Raw genomic sequence first — 26,386 nt, forward strand, 5'->3', positions numbered from 1 at the left:
TCTCCTCCTCCCTCACTTTCTCCAGCCTCGTTTCTCCTCCCCTGTACCTTTCTTTCCCCATCCCTTCCTCCCCCCTCCCTGTCACTTCCCCCGCCCCCTTTTCACCCGTCCCCATTCCTTTTTCCCCAACTGCCCCTTCCTCCCCCGTCCATTTCTACCCGTCCCTTTCTCCACCCACTGTCCCTTTCTCCTCCTCTCGTTCCTTTCTCCCGTCTTTCTCCCCCTTCATCCCTTTCTCTCCCCCCTCGTCCCTTTCTCTCCCCCCTCGTCCCTTTCTCTCCCCACGTCCCTTTCTTCCCCCCTATCCATTTGTTCCTCCTTCCCGCCCCCCCTTTTCTGTTCATCCCTTCTCTCTCAGCTCTTCCCTCCACTCCTTGATAAAGGACCTACCGGTCAGAAACGCGTAGGAGGTGTGTTTTTTTCTGTCCCCAAAGGGGTGAAGATGTCATCAGCTATGCACTGAAATAAAAGGTATTTTTATCTCCACCTGGCTCCCTGGCTGTGCGCTATTTGTTCTTTTCTTGCTGCTTCTGGATTTCCCTGCATGGCTGGCACGCCACTGACTATTCCTGGAGATGACGTGAGTGGGTAAGAGACTTTAAGACTGCAATAGTTGAGTACTTTTATGTGTTCATTTCAAGTGACTCACAGGTCTATATATTATACCCACTCCCATTGGTGTCTTCATGGAATTGATTATACTGCAATAACAGTTTTTATCTGGAGGAAGTTGTCTGGGGTTGAGCACCCTATTTTTTTCTTACCTCTCCGCTCTTTCCACCCACTTCTCTCTCCCCCCTCCCCCATTTCTCTCTTCCCTCCCTTCTCTCCCCCCCCCCCCATTTCCTCTCTTCCTTTCCCCGTCCCTTTCTCTATTGCTCTCCCTTATACTCTCCCCTTGCACTTCATCTCTTCTCCTCTCACACTGCCCCCCTTACACTCGCCCCCTCTCTTACACACACACGTCCTCAGCTCCCTCCTCCAGTTGGCCGGAAGTTGAACGCGACGTCTGGCGCAGACAGGAGCAGGGAGAGGATCGCAGTGACCAGGCAGCTGCTGCTGAGTTGGAGAGCCGGCCTGTCGCTGCTGCGTGGTGTGCCTCTGTCAGCCGTGGAACCTAAGAGGGGTATTGTATTGTATGTCTTTATTTATATAGCGCCATTAATGTACATAGCGCTTCACAGTAGTAATACATGTGGTAATCAAATAAATAACAGATAATATAAATAACAGATCATGGGAATAAGTGCTTTAGACATAAAAGTAACATTTAGGAAAAGGAGTCCCTGTCCCGAGGAGCTTTCAATCTAATTGGTAGGTAGGGAGAACGTACAGAGACAGTAGGAGGGAGTTCTGGTAAGTGCGTCTGCAGGGGGCCAAGCTTTATGTGAAAAAGGTTTAAGGTGGGAGAGGGCTTTAGATACAAAGGGGGTAGAAAGAAGACATCCTTGAGAAGAATGCAAGAGTCTGGATGGTGCATAGCGAGAAATTAGGGCTGAGATGTAAGGAGGGGCAGAAGAATGTAAAGCTTTAAAAGTGAGGAGAAGAATGGAGTGTGAGATGCGGGATTTGATCGGAAGCCAGGAGAGGGATTTCAGGAGGGGAGATGCTGAGACAGATCTAGGAAAGAGTAGAGTGATTCTGGCAGCAGCATTTAGGATAGATTGTAGGGGAGACATTTGAGAGGCAGGAAGGCCGGACAGCAGGAGGTTACAGTAATCAAGACGGGAGAGAATGAGGGCCTGAGTCAGAGTTTTAGCAGTCGAGCAACAGAGGAAAGGGCGTATCTTTGTTATATTGCGGAGGAAAAAGTGACAGGTTTAGCAATGTTTTGAATGTGAGGGGCGAATGTGAGAGAGGAGTCGAGTATGACCCCTAGGCAGCGTGCTTGGGCTACTGGGTGAATGATCGTACTTCCAACAGTAATGTGGAAGGAGGTAGTAGGGCCAGGTTTGGGAGAAAGTATGAGGAGCTCTGTTTTAGCCATTTTGAGTTTAAGGAGGCGGAGGGCCATCCAGGATGATATAACAGAGTCATTCAGAAACTTTGGTTTGTACAGCAGGTGTAAGGTCAGGTTTTGAAAAGTATATTTGTGTGTCGTCAGCATAGAGGTGATAATTAAACCCAAAAGATGTTATTAGGTCACCTAGAGAGAGTGTATACAGAGAAAAGAGAAGAGGTCCCAGACAGAGCCCTGTGGTACTCCCACAGAGAGATCAATAGAGGAGGAGGAGGTGTTAGCAGAAGAGACACTGAAAGTACGATGGGAGAGGTCGGATGAGATCCAGGATAGAGCTTTGTTCCGAATACCAAGAGTATGGAGAATGTGAAGGAGAAGAGGGTGGTCCACGGTGTCAAATGCTTCAGAGAGGTCGAGTAATATGAGCAGAGTGTAATGACCTCTGTCTTTGGCAGCATGGAGGTCGCCAGTTATTTTAGTGAGGGCTGTTTCCGTGGAGTGAGCAGTGCAGAAGCCAGATTGTAGAGGGTCTAGGAGAGAATAGGTGTTGAGAAAATGGAGCAAGCGAGAGAATACAAGACGTTCAAGGAGTTTAGAGGCAAAAGGCAGGAGGGAGACAGGTCGATAGTTAGAAAGACAGGTAGGGTCAAGCTTGCTGTTTTTGAGTAATTGTATGACTGTTGCATGTTTGAAGGAGGATGGAAAGGTTCCAGAGCAGAGGGAGGAGTTAAAAATGTGTGTGAGCGTAGGGATTATAGTAGGAGCAAGAGGTTTTAGGAGATGGGAGGGAATGGGGTCAAGAGGGCAAGTGGTAGAGGGAGAAGAGGCGATCAACAGCGACACATCCACCTCTGACAAAGTGGAAAAAGAGTCAAGTAAGGCAGGAGGATAGTTAGGAAGAGGTGTAGGATAGGAGGAAGAGACAGAGGGGATGTTCTGAAGTATGGATTCCATCTTTTCCTTAAAATAGTCAGCAAAGTCCTGAGCGGAGATGGAGGAAGGAGAGGCAGCTGAGGGTGGTTTGAGTAGAGTATCAAAGACAGAGAACAGTCGGCGTGGGTTAGACTTGTGCATGTTGATTAGTGAAGAAAAGTAGGCTTGTTTAGCTTGCGAGAGGGCAGAGTTGAAACAGGATAGCATAAATTTGTAGTGAAGGAAGTCTGTGAGAGTATGGGATTTCCTCCAGAGGCGTTCAGAGGAACGAGTGGAGGAACGCAGCATGCACGTCTGGGAATTTAGCCAGGGTTTAGGGTTAGAAGGGCGAGGGCGGCAGAGAGAAAGCGGGGCATGTAGATCAAGAGAGGACAAGACAAAGTTGTAGTTCCTGACCAGGTTGTCGGGGTCTGTAGCAGAGCTGAGAGAGGAGAGGGAGGAGCGTAAAGTGGACTCAAAGTCAGGTAAGTGAATAGAGCGCAGGTTTCTGCAGAACCAGGGGGTAGATGGAGGTGGAGAATGGGAGAAGCGAGATAGAGAGAATGAGATGAGGTGATGGTCAGAGAGAGGAAAAGGGGAAATGGAGAAATCGGAGAGAGAGAAGTTTTTAGTGAAAACCAGGTCTAAGTAGTGGCCATCCTTGTGGGTGCTGGCTGCAGTCCACTGTTGAAGGCCAAAAGAGGAGGTTAGAGAAAGAAAGCGGGAAGCCCAAGGGAGAGAGGGGTTATCAATGTGCCCACAGAACCCCAGCCCTCCCCCCCGGACGTCTCCGGTGTCAAATAACGTTGCTAGTCATGTGATGTCACATTATCATGGCAACGTGACGTTACCCCGCGGTTGCCATGGAGACGCGTCGCTGGAATTCTCAGTAAGTGAAAAGTTACAGAGGTCTTGCGCGATCCCCAGCATTTATTTTAAATGCCTTTGGGGAAGCGCGGGGCCTCTGTAACAGCTATGCTGCCCCACCCACTTTGCGCACCCCTGCTCTATAGTATAGTAGCAACAGAGAGCTGTCCAGCTCCAAGCTAGGTCACTAACTATGGTAACTGCCTTTTACAAAGAGTTTTGCAGCACTAGTAGCAGGTGATCTTATAATGTAACACACACTGAGACTTGTTTATCAAACTACGGGACTAGACATTTTATTACTAATGTTGTGAGTTAAACTGTGTATTTTACAGCTACAATCACCTCGTAGTTCGGTGTCAGACTAAGGCTGCGCTTATAGTGCCGGCGATGCGACGTCGCCCGAAAGCAAATGCATTGTTGCCGCCGCGTGCGCTTATAGTAAGCGACGGGGCAACGCGATTTTTTGCAGCTGGGAATATTTGATTTTTCAGGTGCTGTCGCCTCATGTGACAGCCCCTGAACCAATCAATGGCCTGGTCGCCCACGACGCCGCCGCAAAGCGAAATACAACTTTCGCTAGCGATGGGTAACGTCACGTGTCGCGGTCACTATACCCTAGTGCCGGCGACGGTGACGCGAAGGATGACGTCACTAGTCGCCACTAGCGAAAGTTATATTTCAGTTTTAAGCGATGGCGCTGGCGAAAAGGCCAGTGACGTCACGAAGGGGGAGGGCAGCGCTCTCTGATTGGTTTAGAGAGTCATGTGGCGACTGTCTCTAAAAAATCTAATTTACCCGGCTTCCAAATTTTTGGTTGCTCCGTCGCGCTTACTATAAGCGCTGGCGACGGAGTCAATGGATTTGTTTTGGAGTGACGTCGTGTCGCCAGGCACTATAAGCGCAGCCTAACACATTTCATAATCCATATATGCTTACAATAAAATGAATAATATTAATTTATCATAAGACAAACTAAACATATTTGTTTTCTTTAGTAACAAACGTATTTATTATTTTTTTGCCACTAATGCAATATGTATAACTAACGAATAAACACTAGTTTCCCTTAATAGCAAACATTTGTTTTTTCTTTCTTTTCAATCTATGTAATATGCAAAAAACTAATAATTTATTATAAACCCTAAACCATATTAGTTTTTTTTTCAACCAATGCAATACAAATATATAATATTGCATTACAACTAATCCACAATATTTTTCCTTAGTAACAATTGTATTGTTTTTTTTCCTTTCTTTTTAACCTCTGAAGTATATATAAAATAAAACCAATCATTGTCCTCGGTAAAAAAAAATAAAAAAAAAATGTACAGTATGTTAGGTTTTAAAACACGTTTGAATTCGCTCTTGATCACAACAGTGACAAGGACAACTCCACACAGATTCCACGCTGGCTGTTGTCCCATGCTGCGTGACGTCATCTCCGCTGCGCCGGTCGCCGTGGCGTTACTCGGTTGCCATGGTTCCTGGCAGAATGTGGGCCTATTGTTGTTACTAGCGAGTCGCAGCCTGTGGAAGTGTCATGGCCGCCTCGGCGGAGCGGGAAACGATGGCGGTTAACGGCGCTTTATTCCCGGCAGAGGGCTGTAAGGAGGCAGTGCGAGGGATCCTCAGAGCTTTGCAGCGCTGCGCCGGCCAGGTGAGGGGGCAAAGTCAGTGGGCTAATGAAGCAGCTTTACCAACACCCCCCCCTCTAACATCTTTAACCCTTTCAGTGCTGAAGGGGCCTTCCGTATGTTTCTGAGTAGTCCGCATGTAACGGCATTACAAAAAGAAATTCAGGTGCACACAGTTCTCTATGTTTAATATCCAAATGAGAGAAATAATTGTGTTTTTTTATTTTGATTACAATATTTCAAATTAACCTATTTAATGTGCACTTAAAGCTAGCTTGAATACATTTGGTTAAAGAATACCTTCGCAATGTATTCTTAATGCGCTTTAAGAATTTGAATATCTGATATGTTCTATATTTCTTTCAGCAATGCGATGAAGTTTAAAGAGGCAGTGCATTAAGTCACTTTATGGGATCTATTCATTAACGTCTCCTAGTTGCAAAAACAGGCTGTCAATGAAATTTATTTTCTTTAATAGGAATTTAGTTTTAATCTTTAATAATTCTGGTGCAGTCCTTTTGCACTGATTCTGCCACAGTTTTGCAGCTGAGACATTGGTAAACAACCCTCTGTGTGTCTGTGACCGAGATTAACTCCTTTTTAAATCGCAATGTCTCAGACACCAGAATCTAATTTCCCATTTGACTTGGCATGCTGCCTGCAAAATCATATTTTTGTTATGTGCTGCTGAAAGTGCAGTGCTAAAAAACATATTTTTATTAAACCTTTTGATCTCTTTGCTTGCTTCTCTGGCAGTGAAATAGTTAAATAAAAGCCAGCTAAGGCTACATTGTATATCCATTTTCACCTGATAAGATTAGTTGCCTGTGATATATTTCAGTATACCTTTTAGATTAAGTTATGCATTAACACTCAAGAATTCTCTTTCAATCCAGCAAACACCCCTAAACCCCCCCCCCCCCCCCGGGTTGTCTTTAGGGCCGGTTTTAGAATTTATCCACCCATAAGCATTTCCCTTTTTGCCACCCTGAACACCTCCTCTTGTAACGCGTTTCCATAACAACGGGACGCCATGTGACATAAGGAGGAGGGCGACGCAGGAAGTCGTTAGAGACCGTTACAGAGGACCCACACTCTTTCCCCCCTCCGGCAATCGGTTTAATTGTTGTGGGGAAGAGAGCAAGGCCTCTGTAACCGCAGCACCGCTTCCTGAAAGTTGCTGCCCAGTCCTAAATACGGTCCTGGTTCCTCTGGGGTTTGAACTGCATTGTTTTTTTTAACTCAGGGGACCCTAGATACTTGGTTGTTTAGTTACTGGCGTTCTCTTCTTTGGAGCCGAGCCTTCAATATGATGATCGGCAAAACCTTTGGACTTCGCAAGCAACATCATCGTTTATGGCTTCCTATTGGACAGCCGTTTAAATGCCCTGAGGAAATATTAGTAACTAAACCAATAAGTATCTTGGGAATCTGGGAGGTAATCAAAGCTAAGAAATACAGTGGTTTCGCTCCCATGATGTAAAATAGAAACTGGTTCATTTGGCGGGTTTGCTGTTTTTGTTTTACTGTCAGAGGGGGCAGTGACACAGGGGTGTTCCCCCATTTAGTTTTGGGATATTTTGGGGGGAATGAATGGCAAATTTGATCAAATCAGTGAGCAGGAAAAATAACTAGAGGTGAAATGAGACACAATGTTTTACATCAGGGCACTTCATCAGGTACTGCTAAGGGCCTTTATGTGGCCACTGGACTCTGCTCATGTTAATTTCAGAGATGCTTATTTATTTATTTATAAAATATTTTACCAGGAAGAATAAATACGTTGAGAGTTACCTCTCGTTTTCAAGTATGTCCTGGGCACAGAGTTAAGACAAATAATACATGTTTACAAATACAGTTACAAAAATGAGCAGGGTATATATTATATACAAGACATTGCATGCACAGTTAAAGATAATATATATATTATGGGCGTATGAAACAGTTACAGACCAGATTAAAATGTGACAGCCTTAGATTTGAAAGAACTTAAACTGGTGGTGGATGTAAGAGTCTCTGGTAGGTTGTTCCAGTTTTGGGGTGCACGGTAAGAGAAGGAGGAGCGTCCAGATACTTTGTTGAGCCTTGGGACCATGAACAGTCTTTTGGAGTCTGATCTCAGTGATAGGTGCTGCATGTGGTAGGGGTGAGGAGCTTGTTCAGGTAGCTGGGTAGCTTGCCCATAAAGAATTTGAAGGCAAGACAGGAAAGGTGAATTATGCGCCTAGACTCGAGTGATGACCAATCTAGTTCTTTGAGCATTTCGCAGTGATGTGTGTTATAGTTGCATTGGAGAACAAAACGACAAATTGAATTGTAGAGGGTGTCAAGTTTGCTAAGGTGGGTTTGAGGTGCTGAGCCATATACTATGTCTCCATAGTCAATAATTGGCATTAGCATCTGCTGTGCGATACGTTTTCTGACCAGGAGACTTAGGGAGGATTTGTTCCTGTAAAGTACCCCTAGTTTGGCATAGGTCTTGGTTGTCAGGGTATCAATGTGCATCCCGAATGTTAAATGGGAGTCAAACCATATGCTCAGGTATTTAAAACTAGTAACAGGAGTTAGGGTGGTGTTAGTGTTGGTTCTAATCTGGAGCTCAGTCACTGGAAGCTCTAAAAATGTAGTCTTGGTCCCAAATACCATTGTTACAGTCTTGTCAGTGTTTAAAAACAGTTTGTTTTGGGAAATCCAGTTTTCGAGTCTGAAAAAGTCAGACTGAAGTATGTGTTGAATGTCAGAGAGGCTATGGTTGTGTGCATATAGGATTGTGTCATCTGCATACATGTGTATTGAGGCTTCTTGACAAGCTGTGGGAAGATCATTGATGAACACTGAGAAGAGTAGGGGCCCCAGAACAGAGCCTTGGTGATATCCAAGGGGTTGGAGTTAGAGCCTGAGATGGACACATGTTGGGATCTACCTGATAGGTAGGACTGAAACCAGTTTAAAGCATGCTTCCCTATTCCAGAGCTCTGGAGTTTGTTAAGCAGGATAGCATGATCAACAGTATCAAAAGCCTTTGCAAAATCTAGGAATAATGCACCAGTGAGTTGACCCCGTTCCATTCCACACTGGATTTCATTGCAAACTTTTAGCAGGGTAGTTACGGTAGAGTGTTTGGGGCGAAAGCCAGATTGAAATTGGCTAGGGAAATTTGTCTTGGTATAGTAATCGCTTCATTGGGAGTGGACACATTTTCCATGACTTTGGATAGGATTGGGAGAAGGGAGATTGGCCTGTAGTTTGAGACAGTGTTTTTGTCCCCACTTTTGAAGATTGGGACAACTCTGGCAGCTTTCCAGGACTTGGGGATATGGCCTGCGGACAGGATAGAGTTGACTATGGAAGCAATTGGTTTGGCAATGGCTGGGGCACCAAGTCGTAGGAACCTAGATTGTAGTAAGTCAGGTCCACATTGGCTGCTTAGTTTTAATTTGAGGAGCGCTTGTGTAATCTCCTCTTCGGATACTGGGCCAAATTGAAAATTGTGGGCAGTGTTGGGAGGGGGTGGGGCTATAGGGGTACTCCCAGGATAAGATTCAGGTTTGTGGTTTGGGTTGCGCTTCGCTAATAAGTTAGTAGCACACCCCACAAAGTAATCATTGAATGCATTTGCAATGTCGGTGGGGTTTGTCAGAGTAATATCGCCCTTAGTGATATTACTTGGCTGTTGGTGGTTAGAAGGCTGGAATATTTTGTTGATAACCTTCCAGAGGTTAGCTGGGTTTGATGTGTTCTGGAGGAGATTGTCAGAGTAATATTGTGCTTTTGCATGCCTTGTTTGCCTTGTGCACATGTTCCGCAGGCATCTGTAGTGATTGAGATCCTTGGTAGTGCCAGTTACTTTGTAGCTTTTCCACAAGGCATCCCTGAACTGGTAGAGTGCTATAAGGTCAGGTGTAACCCATGGAAGGTGGGCACCCCGTACCCTTATTCTGCGTAGTGGAGCATGGGTATCGCAGAGTTTTAAGAACTCGGATTGGAAATAGTCGAGCGCAGAATCAGGGTCGGGAATTAAATCGATTCTGTGCCATGGGCAGTTGGTAAGGTCATCCAGAAACTGTTGTGGGTTAAAGTTTTTAAATGTTCTAGTGAGGAGAACTTTAGGGCTTGAATGGGGCATTTTAATTTTCCTTACACGGTACACTATTGCATGGTCACTGAAAATGTCAGGAAGGCTGCCAGAGGATTGGATTCTGCTGGGATTTGAGGAGAGAATCCAGTGAAGCAAGGAATGGTTGTGCGACTTCAGGTTTGTCCGTGTGGGTTGGGAAAGGAGTTGCGATAGGTTAAGCGATTTAATTTGTGTGTGGATTTTGTAGTTTTTAGGGTCAAGCCAATTGAAGTTGAAATCCCCAAGAACTAGCAGCTCACTCTTCTCATTCAGAGAGGAAATGGAGCCAAGAAACTGGGTGATATCAGTCAGGGATTGTAGAGGGCGGGAAGATGCCAGCAAGCAAGATGGGCTTAGAAAAGGGGAGGCAGATTCTGCCAACTAGGATTTCAAAAGAGGTTGGCCTTGGGGGGCAGTGTAACAGTGTAAATTGTAAGGTGTCGGCAATGTAAAATAACACCCCTCCTCCTCTCTTTGACCTATCTCTCCTAGAAATGGAGTATCCCTGAATGGCGATATGTGCATCAGGGTTTTAGGGGTTAGCCATGTTTCTGTAAGAACGATGGCTTTTGGTTTATGCATAAGGCACCATGCCCTTAGTTCATCCAGTTTGGGCAGCAGACTCCGGATATTTATATGGACGACAGATAGCCCTTTTTGGAATTTGAAGGGGTTATTCTCAGGGGTATGGGACAGAGTTGAAGTGGGAGGGCCTGGGTTAGATTCAATATCACCTGCTAAAGAGAGTAATAGTATGAGTAGAAATTTGAGTAGTTGTTTGTAAGTTGTTACTTTATGATGTTTGCCATTTGAGTGTGCGGTGGTTGGAGTGCTGGTTTTCAGGGTTCTCCACCAAATTCAGTAGATAGTGCAAGGCTTTTGAGTAATCCAGGGTGTATGGTGATGTTGGGTGTGGGCCAGGAGGGAGGCGTTTGTAGTGGATAGAGAGAACAACATTTCAATGAGGCCACGAGAAAGAACAAAGTGGAGGTAAAAAGCATTAGGTTCATTATGCCAGAGGTAGGTAATGCTGCATCGAGCTGTTGTGAGCCAAGTATGTGCGCAGACTAAACAGCAGGGATCATAGTGTGATCAGAATAGCTCACCGTTTGGTGCCATGTGCAGAAGAGTTTGCAGAAGGATGCAGTCCCCAGTAACCTGTAGTCAAACTATAGTCTAACTATATTTTCTCACTTAAAAGCTCACTTTTAAATGCCTCACTATATCAGGCCAATGCAGTTCCTGCTAATGCAGAGGGGGTATTGGTTTTATACAGCTAAAACCGTCACATGACCCTCCCCAATAAATCAGCTTGTTCCAGTTGGTCAATTAGCATCACATAGTTAAGAAGGGGGGAAAAAAAACATTTTGATATACAAACATACCAAGAGAGATCAATAGTACAAACCAGGAGTGTAATTCTTTTAAAACAGGACTTGCAGATCAGGGACATACCAAGGCAGCTAAGTGCAGTTTTTCACACTGAAATTGACTTGCAAGTTAAGGTAATGTAAATATATGATACATATAAATGCTTGCAAAATGTTGAAATATAATAATTGTCTTTAAATGTATCTAAAATGATAGTGACTGATTGTGGACATTTGGGACGTTTTCACCCAAGACTCTCCATTGATCTCAATTGGAATTTTCATCCTCATCTGACTATAGAGAATAAGGACTACCTATTACGCATTTACATCCCGGGCAACGCCGGGTCTCTCAGCTAGTAGAGAATAAGGCCCTGAATGGTTTCTAAATTCCTTTGGGAAACAAGTTGGCGAGCCACGTTGTACAGCAGGGCTCTTCAACTAGTGACCCATGAAGGACCTTGAGGTGGCTCCTGGGCTCTCGGCTGCCCAAGGAACTAGTATGAAATGAGTAGGAGCAAAGCTCAATTTCTCAAAGTAAAACTCACTTGTAAATTAAGATAATGTAAATTTATATATGGTATAGATTATTATTATTTTTTTTAACGTGCTTGCAAAATGTTAATTTTATCATTTTCACGTTTTTAAAATATAAAATGGATGGAAAAATACCTGGTCGCCCAAACGCCTAAAATGTTTCCCCTGGCATCTGTTTTGCGGTTCAGTGCTGGGGGTGGGAAAGAGGCAGAGCGCTCTAGCTCAGTATACGTGTCTGTCTGTCTCAGCGTGGCTGAGGAACGCACTCCTTTAGTTTGCTATAAATTGTAATACCTCTCCCGGTTGTTTCCAACATTAGTAACTTGCCTGTGTCACCAAACATACATCTCTCTGCAATTCAGTGGACGACTCCGTGGTATAAAAATGTGCATTTATTAATCAATGTTTCAGGTATAGGTTTACAGTCGCTATTGCAGGGAGATGCATGTGTCACAGAGCTGGTGGTGGAGCAATGGAACACACCACCCCACCCGCCACAAAACACCGGCTCCTACAAATTCTAAAGTTTTTTTGTTTTTTTTTCTGCTCCCCTGATAGACAGTTACATTAAAAGGGCTTATGGCTCTTATATTCCTAAATGTTTTATCTGTGTCCCCTTTGGAGAACTGGTGAAGAGCCCTGTTGTACAGCATGGTAAAAAAAAACACCAGATAAATGTGCTGTGGGAGCAGCAACCTATAGCACAGGTGTGGGCAAAAATATAAAATACTTTAGGAGCCATTGGCGTCTCTGTCTCAGTGCCAATGTATATCTATGATGCATGCAGGCACACTGATGCACACTCGTACCCCCTCCCCCTGTCACAATGTAAATTGAGGGCAGGGGCGGGCAGAGTCCTGTAGCGCTCGACTCGCTCCGATTTCCCTTCCTCCCACCCCTTTCACACTAAGCGGCGCAGAGGTGAATATACTGTCAATCATGGCCGCACCGAGTCACAGTGCGCCCGTTCTGTCTTTGTCGCGTTATGAAAGTATCCTGGGGAGCTTTGTTGTGGGTCGTGACAGCGACTGATAGGTCAGTTGGCGCAGCGTATAGCACAGATGCCAGGGGCTACATTTATGCACCCAGGTTACCGGGATTTTTCCACCCCTTCTCTAGCAACAAACCTGTCATTTATGTTCCCAAACCAAATTAGTGGTACTTTTATACTACATCACATTTTAGAACACTGCTTTGGACTTGATTTACAGGGTCAGATTTAATGAACATTACTTAGACATCAGTGTGGCACTAACAAGTCTGGGCCCAGCCTATATCGTCTACTACTACTACTCATTTTAACCATTTACATTCTCAATTAATACTATGAGGTATATATATGTATGAAGGCAAAAGTGATGGAATTCTGGGGTTAATAATGACTCCAAAAGTATCAAAGAAAAACAACCTGTTTTTCCCCCCTTAATACATATGGTTAAAACATTTTGGCCACAAATGGCACAATTTTTTCCCCCCCTTGATACATGCACTCCGATGTGTTACAAACCTCTCAGCACTGATAGGGTTATAGGGACCCTTCATCTCCGTTTCCTCTTTCATATCAATGGACTGTTTACTGGCTGTGATACTTCAACCTTTCAAAATCACTTATATTCTGCCTCTGGATACCACTCTTCATATGGAGACACCGGGATCTGTCTTACAGCTGTAACATCACCACCTCTCCAAACCAATAAAGCATGTTCTCCACAAATTTCAAATTGTTCACTGCCATGTCTCTTCCTCTTCTGTACTAGGTAGGGGGGGGAGCAGACCCAGTGCCATGATGGCTCGCTCACCTCGCAGGGATATCCTATAAACCTGACCTGTTGGTAGCCCTTGAGAACTGGAGTTGGCCACCCCTGGCTTTGAGGTTTTGATCACGATCTTCAATTGATCTACATTTCTCCAGGAACATTATGGCTACAACATCTAATTACTAAACGTTTTCTAAAGTGATATTCTATTATTTACAGAATTCTGTTTACTAGCATGGCAGCCCAATGCAGAAAATCACTGGCTTTGAAGTGTTTATTTTATTAATATCCCTGCTGTCATCTAACACACTGGTAATAATCAGCCAGCGACCTCAAAAATAGATACAGTACTGTTTATCATCAATTATTATAGTGCAGCTTTTTCAGGAGTGGAGGACGTTTTCTCCCTGAACAGAAATTGCTGCTTTAAAGCTTCAGACAAGCAATATCCTACATGTGTTTTTAAATAAATCCGTTCTGTACTATGTAAAAAAAACTTGTAGCATTTTTTTTAAACAACTCTAACATTTTTAATGTATTATAAAGTAACAAGCATTTTTGTTTCTATAGCAACCATTTACAAATTCACATCCCCTTCCTCTTCTGAAAGACTGGCACACCCCTTTTTGAGGCCTTCCCCCTCTAGCAGTGCATCAATTGTATCTATTTACTGCATGGTCACATGATCTTCCCCACTGAACTTTGCATCTTTGGTCCTCTTCTGCTGCACTGACAGCCATTTAGGGTTCCCCTGTGCCGATTCTTCGCCGATCGATCCGCAACTTCGCTAATTACTTATTGTATGGATGCACATATTAAAGACGAGGGGGGGGGAGGAGAACGGCGGCTTTAAGAAACATGAGATTTTCATAGACTGAATTCTTAAAGTATGTATGTATGTACAAGTCATTAATTACCCCTGAAGAAGGTCCCTCTGGGGACCAAAACGTCAGAATATGTCTGCATAATAGACTGAATAAACAACTTTTTATTCTACTCCCTGTATTGTGCTGGTATTTTGATCACCTTAGTGATCATGAATTATTTACCTTGCACCACCTACCCCTCTGCTGTGATATTCTACCTAGTGTGTGCTGCCATTTTGTTTACTATGTATGTATAGCTTTAAATAGCGCCATCTATGTACAGAGCGCTTCACAACAGTTGTATACTTGACATAATAATATAGCACAATGTAAATAAGCGCTTGACACATAAGTAACAGGAAGGAGCCCCTGCCCCAACGAGCTTACAATCTAAGTATAGTAGTTATATAATCACACTCAGTCAGCAGCTTGGTTACTAATAGGAAACTTAATTTGTAGGTTTCCTGATGCAAGCCTGTAAGAGATGTGTGCAGAGGTATGCAATGGAGACCGTTTTTAAGGTGAAATTAAAATAAGGCTTTATTGCCTGTTCCTTTAAATAGCACAGCAAACAGAAATATACAAAAACAACAAACGCCTATCCCTGTATAAGGGCTAACTTACTTCCCCAGTCCTTTTCTCCAGGGCTGGAGGGATAATCCCATTACCACCCTATTCCCCAAAGTCTCAAGAGATACCTTAAAGCAGGTGGCCCTTCATGTCGGTCTCTGGTAGGTTCCTGGGTCCCCTGTGTCCAGGAATATAGGTCTCTGGGTGTCTTGATCTAAGCAGAGTCTTTCTGCTCAAGACCTCTTTCCTCTTGTCAGCACCCTTGTGTACTGAGGAAAATCTTCCTCCTGGTTCTGGGAACAGGCTTTTTCTAACAGTCTTAATCAGCCAGGTGGTGTCTGACTAATTGCTGGTGTGCAATTAACCAGCACACTGCTGGATTAGAGGCACATTTCTTTAATAGGGATAAGTCCCTGTTACAAAGCCCAACTCTTGTGCGCTTTGTTAGGCCAGGTCCATAGTACTGCAGACCACGCTGAGGTGTAGGCGCGATCTCATTGCCTAAAGGCATTGATCGTGGGCGCAAGCAGGAGGGGGCGCGTGTTGCGCAAGAATTCAGTTCAAACTGATTTTGTGGCACGACACTGTCACGTCAGCGGTTCGCCCAATGAGGGCGAACCAGCTCCGTGATGCCCCTAGGCATGCCCCCCACGGCGCGTCCACCATGGACGTAAAAGGCACCCACTTCACGCGGGTTACGTCACAGCCTTCGCCCGCCTCTGCGCGGGCGAAGGCTATATGGCCTTTGCGTAAGTATATGCAACAATAATTGCAAACAAAGTTTTTAAGAGTGTATATATTTTCAGGCAACGTGTTTAGGAATACATACATGTAATCCATATTCTGCCTTTTCAGCTGACTATTTTTGTTAAAACAAATCAAAATGTTTAACATGACACAATGTATCATTTGATACATAAGTTCTTATTCAATAAACTGTGATCGTACCAATTGGGACATTGTCACACACAGACTCCCAATCAAGTTAATGGGAATCTCCGTGCATTAGAGCAGGGGTGTGCAAACTGGGGGGCACAGGATTTTCATGGGGGGGCACGGCGGTTGTAGAGGCCCTTCGTTCTCCCCCAAGGTATGTAAATTAAATGCTGTGGGAGGAGCGAGGCCACAGCAACTTCTCTTACCTGCTCTCAGCCGGCTCTTTTGCGCGGCGTCACATTGCAACACGTCATATGACACTGCGAAGCCCAAAAGCAGGTAAGGAGGGTGGTGGGGGGGGTGCGAACTGAAGTTTGAGCCCCGACTGGCACTAATGCAGTTTATTGAATAACCCTCCATGTCAAACTGGTGAAAGTGACAAACTTAAGATTGTCCTTTCTCATTTGACACAAAACATTTATATTAATAGCTTAGTTCAGATTATTAACTTATTGACACAAAGTGCTAGTATTTTTCTCATTAACATTTGGTAGCGTTTGATTTTCTTCTGCAATCTATACCAATTTGTCCAATATTTTTTTATAAGTATGTATGTATGAATAAATTAAATGCACATTGATACTTCTTTCTTACACATTTCCTCTATGTAACTGAATAGTATCATTACTGTATGATCTTGGCGTATAGGGGTTGTGATAATCACAAAGCAGTAGATGAGCACTGAGTGTATTATTCATCTCATGTATTCTTTTATACTCTTCCTGACTGTCCCCTCGAGTAAGAATCTACAGCTGAGGGCCTGAAGATCTGCAGAGGGCAAACAGAGTATCACTTACCACTGATGTGCTGAGTGGGCATGTGAATGACATGCTAATTAAGTGACTTCGGTGCCAGAAGCTGGCACTTTGATTTACTGCAAAATATCAGCAAAGGGGGTCTTGATGAGTTCTATTATTACAGATAGCACTTCATATAAAGGGAAAGTCTATGATGCACATACATGTATAAGCTTTTATCACTTATTTTTCCTCTGTGCTAGCCTCTTTTAGATAATCTTCAGTTCTTGGCAAATGGAAAAAGTGAGAGAAACGCTGAGCTGGAGGCAACAGGAGGCGGCCACCTCATTGAAGGCGCTATAGTCCCAGAAGGCCTAGCAGACATTGGAAATGTTATGTCAATAACTAGTCCAAATGACTCGGTGGACAGTGGCTTTGACGAACTTGCAGTGGTCCAGATAAAAGCAAAAAAATCAGAAGTAAGTTACATTACCTTATCTGGCTCTTAACAATATAAACATGCAAAATTTCAAATGCAATGATAATGCCATACAGGTTAGAAGAGTATACTTCATAAAATATACAGAAGGGAACAAAAATGTACATTGTATATACTATTGTTACATGGCATTGTGTGTGATATGTGGCACACAGTGAAATTAATGGGCACAAAAAATACAACCAATGCCTTAAACAGAATTCAGATTTACAAATGCAGAGTTAAGAACTTCAGAGGGCCAACGACTTTGCCTCTATTGAATGTGGCGAGAGACAGGAACACACAATTAATAATGCATTCAATTTCATGTAAAGGAATACAAATGAATGCATCCATGACTGTGTGGTACTGCGCATATTACTGTTGAGTAGTGGGCTTTGATGATTGAATAGAAAATATTGGTTGAGACACTGGAACTGTTGGCAGGTAATTGGGTAAACTGGAATACACTAACACTGTATTTTAGAAGTAACAATATATATTTTTCAATTTTTTACAAGGATGTGAATTTTGTTTGAATCATGCCAAAATAGGGTGAAACATTGTCAACAAACACATTTAGCATATTCACACAAACTTCAAATAATGTTTTCGTGTATAGGGCTGCAGTATGCATCTGTGCTTTTGTTTTGGGGTACAGAGCTTCTTGGGCAATCCTTTTTAACACAAACAACTGTACACTGTGGTTATAATCAGTGATGGGGATGTATATCTGTAATGGTGTCTTCCCAACTTATCAATTACATTCTCTAGTTGTCATCTGAATGTTAACGTAGGTCCAGAGTTTGAGGGGCTCAGAACTTTTGAATGAGTAAGTCTGTCTTCCAAATCTGAAAATATACTGTATTTTTAAGCTGTCGATTCAGTTTTTCTGTTTAGAACTGTATCACAAAAATCACTGCATCGACATGAGTACAGTTTATTTTTAATTGTTATTGCCTGCTTTGTGATTACGACACCCTACTAATGCCACAGCCTGTATCTGAAATGTAAGACGCTCAAAAATAATGGATACAAAAAATACACGATTGGCTGTAGGATTTAAATAATGGTTATGTATATATTCACTTGAATTTCCCCTTCAACAACACTCAACAATATGAAGCTGTTCAAGGCAGACTTTTTAAAAAAAATGTATCTTTCCTTGGGCAAGCCAGCTATGCTCTTCACAGCTCTTCTGCAGCCAGGCTTTCAGAGTTTCATTTTTGAGTGTCCAAAATGAAAGCCAAGTTTCTAAAGTAGATGGAATCATACATGCTGTGTGGAGTTAACACAGCCGATTCCTGCCTTTCTCCTTCATTCCATTTCTCTTATCGTGCCTGTTGCCTGTAGATCGACAGAAGAATATTGGCATTCATCGAGAGAAAGCAAGCCGAGATCAATGAAAACAATGTCCGGGAGTTCTGCAACGTTATTGATTGTAATCAAGGTAAATGCTGCTGCAGCCGCTCCATTTCTGTCTGTTAGAGACATGCTAGAAATGGGTTCTCTCTCAGCTTGAATCATTGCATTGTAGAGCTAGTGTTTCACTTTGATTCATATTGCAAAGAATAGTTGGGTGAATGAAACTAGTATACAAGCCGTACTTTCATTTTTGGTTGTATTTAAAATGAGGGTTTGTCTAGGCAGTAGCATGAATGTTACACTACTTTTTTGCTATGCTGCCACTCGTGTATAAATAAAAGCTCTAATCGCTATAGCATGAATGCCTGCCACAAAAAAACCTAAAATAAAGATGAATGTTTCTGACCTAAATGCTGAGTTTTTTTTTTCTGTTTCTACTCCCAGAAAATGTGTCAGAGAAAGGCGTTCTCTCACACATTTGTTTTGCCAGTGCACATACATTGTTTCTTAAACCGTGTCGGGGTTGTTATATACAATTTTTGAAACCTTTTTATGACTAAATGTTTTATTTAGCAATTTTTATATATTGTATGTGTGTGTGCGCTCTCTTACAATATGTGGTATATCTTCCCTATTATACTATTAAACAAAAGGTTTCTGGATGCACATGCCTGTGTTTTAAACCTTCACACATGTACATTGTTTGTTTTGTACTGTTGCCTCAATGTGTAGCACTTTCCTTTATCTTAGAAAATGACATTAAACACATTCTCATTCCCTTATCTTTTTACAGAAAACAGCTGTGCCAGATCAGACGCCGTTTTTACTCCATACCCTGGATTCAAGAGTCATATAAAAGGTGCTTTCATTTCTTGGAGTAGTAGAGCCAGATGTTGTAGACTCCTGTGGAGTTGTGTGTTAACATCTAGTATTTGGATCTCTTTTAATGTCTCTTATTTCTAAGGGTTATTAGTGGTTCATCCAGGAAAGGTAGAACATAACGGCACTCCACGGGACTTGATATAATAAAGTGAAAAATGTATTAAAAGAGTGATCAACATTTCGATCCATAACCTGGACCTTTATCTTGATAAAGGTTCAGGTTGTGGATCGAAACGTCGATCACTCTTTTAATAAATGAAGTGCTGTTATGTTGTACCTTTCCTGGATGAACCGTCATAGGTGCAAGGCGTGCACCGAGGCAGTATCCATGAGGTCGCGTGAGTGCATCTTTCTTCATCTTATTTCTAAGGAACACCTTTTTGTGTTTCCTCTCCTACCACTGTAGCAGTGGACATTGTAATGTATACACCCCTAATTACATTGTGTTACACCAAGAAGTGCCACGTGAAAGTGATCATGGGTTCACTGATGAGAAGCAAAATGTTATGGGTTGTTTCAATGAAGGGGAACACAATATACCACAATACCCATCTCTTTCACTTAGTCTCCAGAGTTGTGAATACATATGGACCTCAAACTAGAAATGAAGGCTCCAGCTCCAGAGTAAATCCTCTCCCCCATGACAGTGGGAATCAGGCTGTGGAAGAAAGACTTAAGAACATGGAATCTCACTTGCGGTTACAGACAGGTATTATATTTATCACTTGCTTTATTCTTATCATTCTGCTGTATAAAGAGTTGTTACCCAGACACCTGAGAGAATTTTTGGAATTATCCGTAATAAAAATCTTGTCCTGTGAGTATCTGTAAACAATAAAGACCAGATCTATTCAATGACATGCCTGCTTTAAGTATTATGCAGCAATATCAGAACAATCAGTGTATGCTAAATACTCTTTTAAAAACAATTGAATTAACTTTAAAAATCGTATTATGTGGATTTTCAGCATTGTAACATCGGGTTATTACTTAAATCATTATCCAACAGAAGAGGCATGAGAGGCTCTACAGTTCTGTTTAATTTGTATGTAACATCAATGTAATTATGCTTAATTACTATAGTGCTTGGTATACTTTACGGAGGAATTTGCCAGTGTCATAACTTGGATACTATTTTGCTGTATCAGTCTATCTGATGGTAATTTACTTAGATACTCTATTGGTGTGTTTGCTAATGGATTCTGAACACTGTGTAATAATTATGGAACTTACATATGTGATTGATTCAATGTTTGTTTGTCATTGATGTTTGAAGCTTTTAGCCAGCTGCATAAATTTAAGGGGCAGTCTCTGGTCTCCTTTTCTATTGACATATGTTGTTGTTTTTATTTTTTAGCAACCATGTCGTCTTTTGCTTTAAAATGTAATATCGTTGACGCCGGTGTTTTTTGGATCTAGTTTGTTGTGCATGTTGCCAACTGATTGTGTGTGTTTGTGTGTTCTATATATTTATATCTTATATCTCATTTTCTTAAGAAACTGTACATTTAATCAGAGTGTACAGAACTGTGTATAAAGATGCACACTCGGCTACCCACTTGTCGGTTTGGATACATAGGCTTCAATATTGCTCTTAATTGTTAGCCTGGGAGCAGGTTGCAAACCAAACACTATAGTTCTAGTGGGTTAAATGATATAAGCTCTCCAGAGCCTAGATTTGGTTAATTTTACCAAGAGTTCTTTGTAGGTGCACTATAGCCAATAATAAAATAGGGATGACCTTGTCATGGTTTTTAGTGTCAATAATGAAATCAGAAGTAAATGACAACCTGAAAGAATTAACTTTTTAACCTGATATACACATTTATTGGATAACATTGGTGTGTCTCTAATACACCTTTTAATTACTCCTGACTTTCTTTTGGAATGTAACGGAAAAGGTCCGGTGCCAAAAGACATTTACCAGAGAATTAAAAAGCTAGAAGACAAGATCTTGGAGTTAGAAGGCATTTCCCCCGAGTATTTTCAGTCTGCGGTGAGTAACTTTCTGTATTCACTGTTGCCTCATTTTCATCATTAAACTGCAATCATTCCCAGTGCCAAATTGCTGCAGCATTACAGTGTGTGTTGCTGGGACGTGATGTACTAACCCCAGCTGCTGTTAGGCAAGGGAAACACGGTTAGACGAGAAATTGTTCTGTGAGTTGATCTAGCCTGTGATTAATTTGACTTGTAAACAAATACATTGTTATAGCAGTTGCATGCCAGGCATGTATACAAACCGTGAGCAATGAGCTTGTTCTAATGGTGTATTTTTTTTTAAAAAACACATTATACCCTGCATATCATTTTTAAGATTACTTCATGTAAAGCTGTTCAGAAGGAAATATTTTCTACTTCTGAAATTGAATGCGCTGCACTGCATAACAATACTAGGATTCTCTAGACACTTCCAGCTTGGAAGACCTGAACAGACTATCATGTATGTTATGTTGATTCATTGCGATGTCCTCTGAAGTATACCTTTACCATACTGCAATTACTGTGCTATGAGCAGTAAATTCTCTGGGTGCCTGGATGGTGTTAGCAGGCATTGGGTCATAACCGCTGTAATTACAGTCAAGTCAATGTTTTGTTGGGGAGCAATACTTGACATAACTACACACCCAAAACGACAGAAAGTTGCTTGTACTGGTTAACCAAAATAAATCAGTTTCTGACTATATTTATATTGTAATGCACTCTAATCTGTAGCAAACCCTAATAGAAAAACTCATAATATGGAAAAGTTTATTTGAATTGGTTAGAGAGCAGAAGTGCTACATTACTCAATATCAACACAACAAACCAATTGGGTATGTGTTGGTGTTACTGTGATGTGTTCTCCAAAGAGGAGTTTTGAGTGGTGGATGTGTATATACTGTAGATACTAGGTATAATCACATACTGCAGAATATAAAAATGTGTATTGCTTTAAAATACACGCATAAAATAATTCAAATATTTGCATAAGGCACAAAATATCTTGACATAAATAAACCGTATTGGCCCGAATATAGTACGGCCTCGCACATAATACGACCCTAAAGTTTTGAAGCTGTTCTACATGAAAAATAAAAGGTGTTAGACTGCACATATAATACGAGTACAGTTTTCAGAAGGACATTTTTAGGAAAAATACATAGCACTATATTCAGGCCAATACGGTAATACTTAAAAAACGTATATAGTTCCTAACGTCCTGTCGCCCTAAATTCTTTTGGGGCCAATTGGTTCTGATAAATATTGATATTAGTGCAAGAATTGATGCAAAGAAATGGCTACTTAAAAACCGTTTAACATTTCTTACCATTCTTTTTGAGCTTCTACTTGTGATCTCATATCAGTAATGCTTTTCTTGTATTGTTTGTTTTGTCCTGGGAGATATTCTTATGCTTACTCAACGTATTTTTATTACTATTCAGAATGTTTCCAGAAAGAGAAAAAAACCGCAGAAGTCACAGGTAAGGGCTACATTGGCTGATTTTATTTATTTTTTAATTTCACACAAATTTTTCTGTAGGTAAAGATAACTATTAGAATAGACCAAGATGAAGGTTATTTATATACATAGTTTGTATCTTGAGTTTTTGTGACCTTTTAATTAGCCATCACATGTAAATAGTGCACTTTCATACCTGCACCATACCAAGATTTCTATTTATCACACTCAAACTCATTGGGGCCCATGTACTAACATTTAAAATTGTGTTGCGCCAAAAATGTCACTGCTAAAAGGTAATACAAACCTTCATAAAATGTGCATGTATAAAGACTTCATACACAGGACACATCATTTTGTTTTGGATTTATTTTTGATGCGTTGGTCATGTTGAATACATGATTAATAAACCATTTTTAATTTAAATTGTATTTTTTTTTTGTAATCAATATCAGTAGATTCAAATTTTTTGTATTTATAATATGCAAAAGGGAGCCAAGCACACCAAACGATTGGATATTTCACAATGTAGCAAAAAAGGTAATTTAATGACTAAAGAGTCAGAGTTGCATCCCAACTTGCTTTACCTGATTCTCCTCCTTCTTTACGTGTATTTATAATGGCCATACTGGGAAAATAATACATTTTGTTAACCTATATAATGAAACATCCAAACCCAAATACATTTTGAACTTGGATGATGTTGACGCACTTTAATTGATCCTGTGGCGCACAGAAATACATATTTCATTTACATCTGTATGCCAAGTGCAGTTCATTAGTGTGCGTCCAGAAAATGGATATAGGATAAAGCCCTTAGGTGTTTCCATTGTATGAAAGCCAATAAACCGTTTTTTTTTGTTTGTTTCTCTCCCCCGTTGGATGCTAGTTCCAATGGAAAAAATTGAACAAATATTCAATACATTGTTATCCTTATAACCTACCTTTTTATGGGTTATACTTTTATGATGGTTGCAATTTCATTTTTCAGAACTATTCCTTGGCAGAGCTTGACCAGAAGATTCATGCACTCAGACAGTCCCTCCTGCGGAAAACCAGTAGTGGGATGACGTCAGAAGCAAATGAAATGCCGTCATGAACTTTTCAGTGTGTGCGTGTATAGAAGGATGAGTGGTTGTGCAAAGATGGCGTATAAAGTGTGACTGATCCGACATTCAGGTCCTCCGAATAGACTGTCCCTCTGTGCTCTTTTAACTCCATTTCACGTAAGAGCTGGAAAAACTTTTTGCATACATGTCTTCAATTTTTATTTTTTGCTATGAATTGGAGTCGACCTTCCACTGTTTTGAGACACAAGTAGAACACTACATGTCTGGTCAAATGGGCAGGTACATAAACATGAAAAGCAGCGAGTTCCTGGTGTTACATCAAAGCTGTTTTCAGAGTTTGATTAATGCCTCACCTACTGGAGAAATGCCCATATAAAGCAACATTTTTGGCACTCCAAGAATTCATACTGGTTTTCCCAGTCCTAATGGTAATATCATTTTAGAAGTATGCGGAGGTCTGTGAACAGTTTTTTTCAGTCAAGTGTACATATCGCTGCTGCCTTAGATTTTAGTGAATGAAGTTGTTGCTAGCATTTTTGAAAAGGACACAATATGTTAAATCGCCCATTCTGGTTCCATAGAATGTAAAGAAACGGTGCACATATCAGATTTGGTGCCATGGATACATTCTGAAAAGACTTCCATTTTGCTTTGTGAGTGTTATAAGACTTAATTGTATGTTATAGTTGAAAGGCAAGTTCTATACATGTCAGGTTTGGATATCACTGCTTCAGCACAGGTTGCTCAGTCGAAGACAGCCACTGATTGAGCCACCTGTGCTGAAGCAGGAATAACCTAAAAACCTGACCTGTTGGTGGCCCCTGAGAACTGGCGTTGCCCACCCCTTTTCTAAAGACTTTTACACAAAGTGTAATGCAAAGGCTGCCACATTGCAACTTCCTATGGATCATTTTTCCTTATTAACTATGGGGAAACCTACAGCTAGTCAAAGGCTTTGTTGAAACAGTGCTTTGGCCAACCAGAAAACCCTAAAAACATGTATGTATCAGCTTGCATCACCATTCTAGTTCATTTTATAATGGTTGTATCTATAGCATTCGCTATGTTGAATTATTAACATGTTTTAAATGTAAAAATGTCCCCCATAAGATTATAGAACAATATTCTGGAGACAAGTATCTGAGAGGCTATAAAAGTGGTGGAGATTAAACCAGGCGTGGTCAACTCCAGTCCTCAAGGGCCACCAACAGGTCAGGTTTGGATATCCCTGCTTCAGCACAGGTGGCTCAGTCTTTGACTGATCCACTGATTGAGCCACCTGTGCTGAAGCAGAATATCCGGACAACATGACCTGTTGGCCCCTGAGGACTGGAGTTGACCAGCCCTGAATTAAACAGAGCGGTTTGGGTTTAAAACAGCAAGAACAACAAAAATACATAGATTCAAACCAATAATTATCTGGATCCAGGCTCTTTTTTACAAGAATGTAATATATTTTGTATAATTCTGTTCAGCATTAGGCTGACCCCACATACTATATTTAAATAACAAATCATGTGTATTGTTGTAGAGCTGCTACTGTAGGTTTTTAGGGTGCAGTTCCACTTAGCAGAATGTTGTATTTGAAATTGTGTGAAAATGCATATCCAAAGAACAGTGTTCCTGCTATTTTTATGGCTTCTTTTATAATATAAGATGTTTTGAAAGGCCATTCAAATTTTGGCCTGAAAACCTACCACTGAATAGCAAGAGAAAAATCTACATATACAGGTTCATATAACGGTGAGTGGAAAAAAACTGAAGCAATTCCAAAATTGCAGTGATGGGCATTTTTGAGAAGACTCTACAAAGTGTGTGTTTGTGTGTCTATTTCACATATAATCGGGCCTTCTTTTATAAAAATAAATAAATGACAAACATTCTAAGAATATTCCATGTAACAGCATTGTGTTTTATTTTTGACTGTATTAAATTGGCAAGCTACAATGTCGTGTCCCCACACGGACACACTTGTATAATTTTAAAGCTGCTCCGGGTCTCTCTCTCTCTTATATGAAAATCTGTATCAGTAGTAAAAAGAAACCTTACAACGATTATATGGACTGCATAAAACGATTGCTTCCAACAATAAAGAAGGCCACAAATAGACAGTTATTCATATTAATAAATGCTCATTCTAAACACTTTCCATGTAACCTTATAGTCGATTTGTTTTTATTTTTAGTTGTGGTTCTAGAGAGAGGCAGACGCTCCAAGCGTCTCATCTAAAAAGCTTTCCCAGGTGTGCTACTCCCTAACACACAGGCTCTTCATCAGTAGTAAAGAAGCTTGAGAGCACATGTATCGACCACACAAATCAATCAGTGTTTAGATGCAGAAAGGGAGCATCAGCAAGTTTTTGTTTCAATGAGGAAAAGCCCTGAAAATACAATAGCATGCAAGGTTCTGGGCTTCTCTACGGGGCCTCTGCTCTGTTTTAAGTGATTTATAGATTGCCAAGACTAAATTTCTTCAAACCCAATTCCATTAAAAAAAAAAAAAGTGACTGCCTTGGTCTTGCCTCTAGGAACTATTTACCCCATCTTGTCCTGGTATTTTTATTTTCTGGAGTGTAAAATTTGTGCGGTCGTCATCTTTGCCAGAAAACAATGACCAGCAAACATAACAGTTCTTATTTACTGGTGTTGCGAATGGGTATGTCTGGTCCTAAAAATGCTTAGAGCCAAAACATTCAATATTGATCCAGGTCTTCCCATTTCAGCTCTGTCCCATACCCCTGAGAATTCCACCTTTTATATTCCAAAAAGGGCTTTTTGTCGCCCATATAAATATACAGAGCCTGCTGCCCAAACTGGATGAACTAAGGGCATGGTGCCTTATGCATAAACCCAAAGCCATCATTCTTACAGAAACATGGCTAAC

The 26,386-nt window shown here is 41.4% G+C and overlaps 1 protein-coding gene across 1 annotated transcript; it reads left to right on the plus strand.

Annotated features, from left to right (window-relative positions):
- Window positions 1–5,209: 5,209 nt before the first annotated feature.
- MBIP (MAP3K12 binding inhibitory protein 1) lies at window positions 5,210–25,652 on the plus strand. Its single transcript, XM_075613323.1, has 8 exons — window positions 5,210–5,399; window positions 16,530–16,745; window positions 18,098–18,194; window positions 18,903–18,968; window positions 19,557–19,700; window positions 20,893–20,987; window positions 22,417–22,455; window positions 23,425–25,652. The coding sequence occupies exons 1-8, from the start codon at window positions 5,283–5,285 to the stop codon at window positions 23,530–23,532; spliced, it is 882 nt and encodes a 293-aa protein (XP_075469438.1). The 5' UTR covers window positions 5,210–5,282; the 3' UTR covers window positions 23,533–25,652.
- The last annotated feature ends 734 nt before the right edge of the window (window positions 25,653–26,386 follow it).

The sequence above is a fragment of the Ascaphus truei genome, chromosome 9 (genome assembly GCF_040206685.1).
Source record: "Ascaphus truei isolate aAscTru1 chromosome 9, aAscTru1.hap1, whole genome shotgun sequence".
NCBI classification, from domain to species: domain Eukaryota; kingdom Metazoa; phylum Chordata; class Amphibia; order Anura; family Ascaphidae; genus Ascaphus; species Ascaphus truei.

What these genes read in the sequence shown, in the direction of transcription:
- MBIP (XM_075613323.1), top strand. Translation starts at nt 5,283, where the DNA reads ATGGCCGCCTCGGCGGAGCGGGAAACGATGGCGGTTAACGGCGCTTTA. An exon ending in TGCAGCGCTGCGCCGGCCAG is followed by an intron (nt 5,400 to 16,529) that starts GTGAGGGGGCAA and finishes CCTCTGTGCTAG; the next exon opens with CCTCTTTTAGATAATCTTCA. An exon ending in AAAAACCGCAGAAGTCACAG is followed by an intron (nt 22,456 to 23,424) that starts GTAAGGGCTACA and finishes TTCATTTTTCAG; the next exon opens with AACTATTCCTTGGCAGAGCT.